This window comes from Scardinius erythrophthalmus (assembly GCF_964197995.2).
Source record: "Scardinius erythrophthalmus genome assembly, chromosome: 19".
In the NCBI taxonomy this organism is placed as follows: domain Eukaryota; kingdom Metazoa; phylum Chordata; class Actinopteri; order Cypriniformes; family Leuciscidae; genus Scardinius; species Scardinius erythrophthalmus.
Genome location: NC_138239.1, coordinates 7,735,762 through 7,746,150, shown reverse-complemented (window position 1 = coordinate 7,746,150; position 10,389 = coordinate 7,735,762). Strand labels below are relative to the sequence as shown.

At 39.1% G+C, this 10,389-nt stretch overlaps 1 protein-coding gene across 1 annotated transcript in view; it reads right to left on the bottom strand.

The window, feature by feature from the left end:
* Positions 1–782: 782 nt before the first annotated feature.
* kif26ab (kinesin family member 26Ab) overlaps positions 783–10,389 on the bottom strand; it is a gene marked incomplete at its 5' end in the record, with an annotated part of 95,459 nt that continues 85,852 nt past the window's right edge. Inside the window, 6 exons of the mRNA XM_081393954.1 lie at positions 783–3,122; positions 3,260–3,410; positions 4,522–4,712; positions 5,158–8,461; positions 8,961–9,123; positions 9,831–9,990. Of these exons, the coding sequence (XP_081250080.1) occupies positions 2,944–3,122; positions 3,260–3,410; positions 4,522–4,712; positions 5,158–8,461; positions 8,961–9,123; positions 9,831–9,990 (4,148 nt within the window). The 3' untranslated portion in view covers positions 783–2,943. The remainder of the gene's footprint in view (positions 3,123–3,259; positions 3,411–4,521; positions 4,713–5,157; positions 8,462–8,960; positions 9,124–9,830; positions 9,991–10,389) is intronic.

Below are 10,389 nucleotides of genomic sequence, written 5' to 3'. Positions count from 1 at the left end.
TTAGTGTGTATTAATACTCAACAGACTATTTACGATTTAATAAGGCTCAATACTTAGAAACAGAACTAAACTTCGGGCAGATATATTATATACTAGTTTAGTTTAGCCATAGGTTTGTCCTTGACATTTACCATATTTGAAAGGCATTTCATAATAATATAGATGTAAACATGGAACATAACACAAGTGTTCTTTATTTACAAAGAAACCGTTAGGGATGCATTGTTGATATGATAATTAAATACATTCAGACACCAAAATCTGCACTGGTAATTTTAGTCTTTGAGTGCAACGGTCATGCTGCTTTGCAATGTGCCACAATATTTAGTCCAGTGACTGACGAGATTGCAGACCTGATAGCTAGGCAATGGACTTCAAGAAAAAGATACATATAAAATGTATCAAACATATACATGTAATAATATTTCAGTATTATATCAGTATCTTATATTTATATATTTGATATACTCATATGATTTGATGAATGTTTTTATGTGAATAAAAGCCTAAATTCAGTCTGTTCATCATGTAAAGTGATTGTCTCTTCAGACAATTTGGACTAAACTGCTCAATTCATATGGGTTATTTTTACGACCTCTTTCTGAACTTTTTGAAGAGTCAAAGTAGGAGCTGTGTAGCTGTCAATGGAGGGACAGAAATCGCTCACATTACATTAAAAATATCTTCATTTGTATTTCAAAGATGACAAAGAAACATCTTAATGATGAAGTAAATATTCCAGACACAGAAATGTTTCAAAGAAATGGACAGACAAAGACAAATAAGAAGGACATTTTTATTCACAAGAAAAACAGTGTTATCCCAAGCTGCCATATAATACATTTATACAGAGGGTCAGAAAATTCTTTACAAAACAAACAAACAAAAAAAGTTAGAAAATATGATTTGATATGAAACATGACGCAACATACATTGGCAGCTTTCATTCAAAAAAAAAAGTTTCAGTTTGGTGTCTTTTAAACCCATGTTCATAAAGTGTAGTGAATGCCAGCATAATCAATACAAAATTCAAAGATGAAGAATAAACTCTAGAAAAAAATACAAATCTCACGCAGCATCTTGAAAAAGGGCCTGAGAGTGTTTATACAGGTAAATAAATCCAAGAAAAGGTTTTGATTTTCTTAAATGTCAAATGAGATCTAAAGGTCATTCGTGGCCTTTGATAGACAAGTAACAGGAAAGTCATTCTGGCAGCTACAAAACACTGAATCACTTTTACCAGCAAAGTTCTGTAATGGCGTCTTTGACATCAAAGAAATGCAGGTGGTCTTTTACAGCAGTTATTAAACAGCACAATGAGCGCTGAAAATATTGATAATAGATCTTGTGAAGGCTAGTCATTGAGACAGTCATCTGTGCTACATGCTTCCTGTTGCAGTTGCTGAGGTTGTTTGTTCAAGACCATGATTACATGGATGCATAGGTCTAAGGCTTGGATGTACATCCACAGTGTATTTTAAAAAAACTGCAATGCATCATGAACTGGACTTTATTAATGTTTGAAGACATGGACTGTCAGTCAATATTTTTATGACAGCATCAACGTTCCCTTAGTCTATAAAAAAGGTGTATTTTAGCATCCAATATGCATCAAATAGCATAAAAAATGCCATTGAGCGGGCCACAGTGTTTAAAATCTCATCAGATATTTTTATGGTTACTTTTAGGATGCTGTTATCTGAAAAGTTATGGAAAAGAGTCCTTCCTGTACCGCACAAATGTCACCTCACCCCTCTTTAATCACAACCACAGCTCTTTTAATGCAGCACACAGTGTGTCTACAGAGAAAGGCTGAGCTAGACATGTCAGGTTACACTAATGAATCCCATTTGCCAAAGTGTCTGTTTAAAGTAAACAAGAACAAGAGGCCAATCTGCATTTTAATAGATTGCACCTCTCTAGGAACACGCATCCATCGCAGGCATAACAATGACACTGACTTGCATGTATTTATGTGATAAGAACCAATAACAATGCTAAAGATTTCAATTCTTGGGAATTTTTGTGCTGTTCATTAAAATGCTTTAATGTACATTCAATGTGGCTTAGCAAACGTAGTACCAATTCAAATCACCTATAGGATTCTCTGGGAAATAAATATGTTAAAGGTGCACATGCATCCATTATCAGTACAGTTTGAAAGGTTTGGAGCCAAAGAAACCAAACCAAACACTTTAATGAAACCTGGCTTGCATCACATATGACTGTCAATTGCTGAGTGATACCGTGTTCCTTAAAAAGATTTTAAAAGACCTTTGAAAGATATAAAAACACTCCGACAGTAACTACAAATACAACATAAGGCTCAAAAGGTTTAATAACAATATGCTGACAGAGGTGATAGTTCAGGAGGCAAAGGCAAAGCATGGAAGTTCAGCTTATTGCTCTCCTTTTGCACCCAAAATTATATTTCACACACAGTAAGTTCATATAAATACACTATACAATGCAATAAAAAAAAAAAAATGGTTCGGCTTGAGTATGCTGGTCATAGCACTAGCACCAGTAGAAAAAATAATGATTGACAACAAATGTACAAAACAGTCATATGAAAAAGGCACTTTGTGGCGTGGTTGAATAACTCTTCGGTAAGTGAGAATAATGATTCTTTTTCCTTTGGGTAAGGAAATGCGTCAAACGCATCAAAGCTTGTTGGCTTTCGTTTTAAGCAAGTCTATTCCATGTTTGTTATGAGGCACTGCATATAACCAGAACAGTTTTGTCTTCTCCAGAAGATAATAAGTTCCTACTTCATGCAGAATTCAGTTTTCCATCTTATTATGAAGGTCATTCCTTTGATCCATGAGTTTTCTCGATATCACTGGACCGGCTGCTACATTTCATTATCCTTCCTTTCAGACATCCAGGGTCCTGTCTTCCTCCATCTCTTTCTCGTTATCCATCGATCACCACGTCGCGTTCTTAAACCTCAACTTCTCGCGGTCCTTCCTGCACGTCAGATGCTACTCGAATATCGAAGCAGGTCACCATCATGACGCGAGACTTGCATAGGTTGACGCAGTATTCCAGTTCAGCCGTAGCCTGCTCCAATGCCTCGAAGTACTCCTGCGACTCCTGATCCAAATCCTGATCCACCTCAACTGTGAAACAAACCAGAACAATGTTATTTCATGAAATGGACTGGAAGTATTTAGAATGAACTTTCACCTTTGTCTACTAGAAGCACTACCAGTCACAAGTTAGTGTGTCCAAACTAGTGTAAAGATAAAATACTTACACTCTCCTATCCACTTGCTGGAATCCATCATTAGTCTAGACTTGGTGTCCTCCAACTCTTCTTTCAGAGTCTTATGCTTGGCTGTGAGATCTCTGATTTGCTGCTGTCGTTTCTCAAGAACCTTCAATTTAGTGTTAAAATACATCAGGCCCTGTGGACAGAAGTTGGACATGATGGTTAAAATTACAGTTCCATGCCACAGACTTTTTTGACTGTAAGAATGAGGTAAAATCATTTTGGGCTTATCGAGTGAGACTGCATTTCACTGTGTTGTCAGGATTGATTAGAAGAAGAAAAAAATAGTACAATGCTGATTCCTTAAATTGCTTTAACCTTTCCATGACATTTGCTGCACAAAAGAACCATAGGATACAGAACTATAATAATACTGTGATTTTTTCAGGCATTATAATGGAAGAATATAAGCTTTCTCACATTACAGTCTGGTTCACTTCAACATTTATGCGAATTATTGAATATACCTTCTCAACCTCCTGAAATGACTGTTGTAACAAAGAGGAAAAGGATGTAAGAATCTATACTAAGTGGAGATACACAACATACATGAACCCCTATTATCCAATAATGCTACAATACCTCGGCACATGATTCCATTGCAATACCAACTGGCCTTAAAAACACTGACAGACAAATTGAGGATAATCTTCTTAAATCTATTTAATAACTTCACCCTGCCAATTTAATGATAGAAACGATAACAGATTATTTTACTACAGAATTTCTCTCCTGCAGTTTTACCCCCAAACTAATTAATTTCAGATAGTTAACTTTTCATCCCTCCAGTGTTTCAAATGTAACCAAAAAGGTATTTCCTTTTCAGATACAATCTTCAACCAGCATACATATATCCCAACATTATCATTACACTGTTAATAAGAAGCAAAAAGCCAAAACCTTTATTCAATGTATAGAGTTTGAATATGATACATAAAGCATATTGCTGACCTAAAAATATTGCTCTTTAGATTAGATAATCTAACCCAACCTAGATCAAAGCAATCTTTGGGAAGCTACTAGCGAGAAAAAATGGTATCTGGCATCTCTGCTATGCACTGTGCAAACTTATAATACATAGTAATTAATCAATTTACATTTTAACTACTCTCTGTACGATGTAAACACATATCTCACATATTTTACATTCCCATGAGAAAAGACTAAAGTTAAATTTAAATGCACTTAACTGGATCTCACCAGATCTCAGTTTCTAAAAAAACAACAACCCGAAATTCCATACTAACCTCATCTGTCTTCTCCTGTCTTCGACGCTGAAGCCGTTCCACGTCATCAATTTCATACACTTTGATCTCAAAAGGCTCTTTCAATGGTCCGGACATAGGGGGAAGGTCCACCCACTGGCCCGTGGTCCCAGACTTCCCCAGGGAAGAAGTGTCCGGTAAGGGAGCTGGGATGAGGCGCCGCCTCTGGAGGCCTGATCCATGAAGAGACAAAGTAAATATGTGAAAACAGAAAAGTTCAAATGTAATTGGGACACCGAAAAAAAGAGTAGTTTAAAAGATGGATGGGTAAAGAAAAATAAAGCAAGCTCTGTCTACATAAAATACATAAAGAAATAAAGTACAGATAGTATACCAGTGCTTTACAAATATACTGAGGATGCAGGCTGGATGGAGATTCAAACCTACTAAACTGCATGTGATGAGCAGATGTTAGAATTAACTGTCTTAAATAGGCACATATTTATACAATAAAACTGTAATAAAATGTCACTGTTTCATAGCCAGATTAGCTCTCAGAAAGAGTTGTGTGGACTTCAGTATAGCACAATTCATGACAGGCATATATAAAAAGTACAAAAGAAATATATCCTTATCAAACACTTGATGTCTTCATAGAAAACAACAGGTGTTACTCACCATTTGACCTCTTCTTGGGTGCTTTGGAGATCCTTGTGCGACCAGAGGAGGACATCCCACTCTCACTCATAGAGTCATGGGCTGAAGAAGCACTACCAGTAGCCTCACTGTCACGGATCATGCTTTCATATCCACTGCTCCCTCCACTATGGTAGAAAAGTGCAGTTCGTCCCATAGCAGGAGGCAACTCCCCACTTAACACACTACTGTTATCACTTCCATGCCCACTGCTGTAGCGCTGAGGTCTTCTTGGGGCTGTGATCTTACTATATGGAGATGGAAGAATGGGGATTGGGGTATGCTTGTCATCATTAAGGTTAACTCCACTGTCATTGCCACTGTCTGAATCACCTGAGCCCCTTGTGTGTTTCCCAGAAGTGTTGGCCAATGCCAACTCACTAACACGGCTGTTTGCTGCCCTCATTGCTTGCTTGGTACCCATGATAGTCCCTCTTGTGGATTTACCATTGCATCCTACTGCTGCTCGAGGTAACGCAGTCTTTCCTGAAGGAGGAAGGTTGGCATTCCTTGTTGCAGGTGCCACAAGAGATTTAGTGGATGAGCTAAGGGCTTTGGAGTTGTTTGCAGATAATGTACGAGCTTTGTTGGCATTAGCAGGTATTGGTCTTGCATTAAGGCTGCCTTTGACAATTCCATTTTTTACAGTGCTTACTGGGTTTATACAAGAAGGAGGAGAGGTAGCAATTGGGGAAGAGGTGGAAACAGGTGATCCAAACCTACTGACAGACTTGCTTGACTTGCTATTGAGACTAGCACCACTGTTCTCTCGACTAAGAGCAGGTTTAGACCCCAAAGATGATAAACTGTCACATCTGTTTAGAGATATCTGGCTCCCATAAAGCTGTCCTGTATCACTTCTAGCTCCTCTAGCTTTGAGACTGGAGGTTGCTTTTATCAAACTATGTTCTGCCTTTAAGTTAGATGCTCTTAAACTATTTGAATCACCCCTAGAGCAAATATCAATGTCATCCTCTAAACCTGTAGCCCTTGGTGCTAAAGACTTTCCTGCATCATAAGCAGACTTTAAGGCACTTGAGGGAAACAGGATTCGATTCTTTTGATCCAAACTGGATTTGCGAACTGGAGGTGGAGGTGGTGATACATTTCCAGGTTTTGACATACTTTCCTCTTGCTTGCTTGCTTTTCCACTTTTTCCTAAAGAGGAGAACTTCAAACTGTTTGTTGAGGAAACAATATCTTGCGCAAGCTTGACATCAATGGACGGATGGATGACTGGAATTATCCCAAGCGTTGTTGCACCTCGTCTGAGCTGTGGCATCCTGCTTGGGGACTCCATTTTCCTGTTGTTGATGGTTTTTTCACATCCGTCCACCACCCTTTGGGACGGGTTTGACCCCAGTGTTTTGGGCATTCGAGGTACACTGCTGCTTGTGCCTGCTTTTCTTGCAGGAATTCCACTCATTCCATTTTTTACCAGTCTGGACGAAGAACTTGAATTAGAAGTTAAAGAAGACTCCAATGAGCTATCTACTCGGTGCCATGGATCTGGGATGCAGTCTTGCCTAGGTGGCTCACGTCTCCAGTTGCTACTGGAGCTGGTTCCACTGATACTGCTACTATGGGCTATAGATGAGGTAGGTTTTAATTTCTTGGAAAGACTACACTGAACAACTTGAGAGTCTTGAAAGGACTTGGGATCAGCTAAATGAATGGTATTTGCCTTTGCAAGTTTTGGCAAATTTTTGGCAGATAGTTGTGGGGCCTCTGGAGAAGATGGGCAGTTGTTAAGTGAAAGTTTGCTTGATACAGCACTGTCGCTGTCCAAATCTGAGAAGCTACAGCCACTATCATTCAAAGAGTTCTTGGGTTGCTTTTGATGGCTGCTTTGGATCATGTTTAGAGAATCAAGGTAGAAACTGCTATCTAGACCAGTATGAGTACCTTGAGGGAGAAAGACATCTGATGATTGGGCACCTTCACTCTCCAGAGTACAGACACTTACTTCACTGAGCCACGAAGTGATAGAGGAACCACGACTGCCAAGCGAAGCAAAGGTTTTATCCTGTAATGGAGCCACCATTTTAATGTTTGCCTCAGAGGTACCAACATTGCATGTATAGGCATCAAACTCATCATTGATGCTACTAATGATGCTTACTGGTCGTGACCCTGAGGCAAGGGCCTGTAATGAGCAATCACTATTGAAACTCACAATACTTGAGGGCCTCCCATTGTCCACAATGCTACCAATTGATAACTCTTCCACAAGAGTAAATACAAGCTCATCCTCTCCGTTTAGCTCCACTGGCTGTTTGAGGGTTACAGTTGTCCTCAATATGTCCTTCTCCATGCACCTCTCCCTAAGATTGGACCTCATTTCCCCAGGAGTCCTGGGATTAAGATGATGGACTTTGACAGGTGAGTTCTCATTTGAATCACCTCTTTTTTGATGGCTCATCCCAATTGGTGGTATCCTTGTAGCAGACTTTTCTTCAGTTTCACTACTGAGCCTGCCATAGTCTCTTTGTTGTGGCGGTGGGGGAGCAGGCTTGGGTAACTTTTTATTGAAAAAAACCTTTTCCCTAACCACAGGCTCTGAGTTTTGGGATACTATTGGTTTTCCTGGAGTACATAGGGATCTAGTATCCATTTGCACCTTTTCACCATCTGCACTTGTCCTACACACACTCTCAGACATGTCTCTGAGATCTTTGTCTGATTGGGCACTTTGCAATTTGGGATGTTCTAATTTGTGTTTTGGACTGCTGGGCAGTTTATTGGCCACATAAATTGACTTTTGGGATATGCTGTCCTGTGTTGATGAGAGTGCTTTGGTAGGAGTCTTGGGAGAAACTGAAATGCAACTAGAGCCTTCTTTCAACTTGGTTGCACTACGGTCCATTTTAGGGCTTTCAGAATTTTCTCCAGATTCACCAACAAAGGCTGTAGGTTCCTCACTACCATCAATACATTCTAATCGCTCCTGAAGCTCAGCAAAGGTGTTACATTTGAAGTGATCATGGTCAACTGGCCCTTCTTTCCCTCGTTGCTTACGGTTAAGAGAAGGGATGATAGGAACAAAGGCAGGGGGTCCTTCATTGTCACTAAGTTCTCGATCAGAGATGGAAGCACCACCAGGGCCAACATAAATTACAGTGTCGCATGATTGCTCGCTGCTTGAAGAATAGTCAGGATCACTGAGGAATGATGGTAGATCTGGGTCAAGGGCCACAGTCCGGGGATGGAAGGGCCGCAAATGTGGTGGTCGACGGATCCTTCCCTCATCACAGGAACTCTCCCCTCCAGAAGAACTTGATGCATACTTGACAAAGACAAAAAATAAAAAATAACTCTGGAACTCTGATGTAATGGTATTGTTGTAACTTTGTCAAAACTTATGGACAAACACATTTTGTTATGTCTAAGCAGCTGATGCATTGACTGTACTCTGAGGGCAAGTCGTATACAAATCCCAAGACAACAATATGACTGCTTAATTATATAGTAAAGTTTTCAAAACCATTTAGCTGTTGCAGGACTACCTCAAGGTCAATATATCATATGACTTTTTCTGTGTCCCATAACAATGAAACTTATGATACTCAATTATAATCTTAATCATTGTTGCTGTTAATATTCACTAAACATATTTCTATGTTGTTATCTCTAAAATAAAAGTTGATTTTGTTTGGTATAAAAATATGGTATAAAATTTTAATCGGATTGAAATCTTCTAAGTGGAATATACAATTATTATCACGATTATTATCTTGAATTCTATTCAGTTCTTGAATTCTTTAATTCTAGTTCTAAAAAGTTACCTTGGATTTCTTTTTCCTCATACGATGGATTCGGGAGGCCAGCTGAATGGTGGTAAGAGACTCAGCATAATTGGCAGGGGAGTCAGAGATGTGAGCAATCATGGTTGTCCTACAGTTGATGTTCCCCAGGGAATCTCGCAGTAACATTGTGAGCTTGCTATCCCTAGAAAAATACATTTTCATTGTCAGCATAAACACAGGTTGATAGATTGTCAGCAGAAAGTGAGCTGTTTACTCAAATACTGAAGGAGTCTGGCCGTTAAATGTTCTCTAAAACTGCAGAACCATCGAAAGGTTCACTAAACTCTTCTGCCATGATATTAATCAAAAAGCTACAAAAATGTCTATATTGCAATTCTTCCAAATGTGCATAGGTTTTAGAAAGGCGAGAAATATGGTGCATGTGATCCTGAAAAGATATCAGTTTTTATTTTAAAAAGAGATGTATGATCTATGAGCTCATCATCTATGATCTCAGCAAAATACAGATAAACAGCAGTGCATCAGTCAGACAATAAACCTGTCAGCACAAAGATCACAGGCTCAAGCTTGTTGCTGGCATCTTTGATTAAGTGCAAATGCTTCAGCATAACATATTCAACGTAAACGTGACAGATCCAAGCACATGTTCAAAATTATCATGAACATTCTGCTAATGGCCGTACCTGCATAAGTGATGTATTTGACATTACAAAAATACTTTATATTTTATGCAATATTCCACTTGGCAGTTATGCTAGTCGGTTGTCATAAATGTCAATTTGTCAATATTGATTACTAGTAGAAAAAATTATAGTAAAGATGCTAGCACCATATCTACACATTTTAAGCAAAAGGACCCATTTCAATATCTTATTTACATTTTCTTACCTGTATGGAACGTGTTTGGCTCCGTTGGCCAAAGCCAGTATGACATTTCCCAAAGCAGTGAGAGACAGACACAGACCTCCTCCTGCGTCCCTACTCTTACAAAGCACCTTCTCGCAGCTTCCCAAGTCAATCAGATGCAATCTGCTCCTACCACCAGACACTGGAGGAAAAAAACGAGAGAGAGAAAATGAGAGGTAATACCTCATTCGGTAAAAATACCAGCTTAGCCATCCTTGTAATGGAAGATAAAAATACACTGTCAGCCCCACTCATTAGTGATGTCACTGACAGTTTGAGCTGCTGTCAGTGTGGTCATACCACGCTGATGACACTCCCACACTGGGGTAGTGTCGGACAGAGCGAGGAGTGGCAAATGCACAGACATATTAATAAACACCCCCAGAGAAGACTTGCGGCTGACAAGACTGTGTGTGATTTATTCATGAGTAAGTTGCGCAGCCCACTATGATTCAAAGACAGAGCAACCTGGCATAGATAAACACCTATATTCATATTATGCACAACATGAGACATAAATACACATGTGAGTCTGTGATGT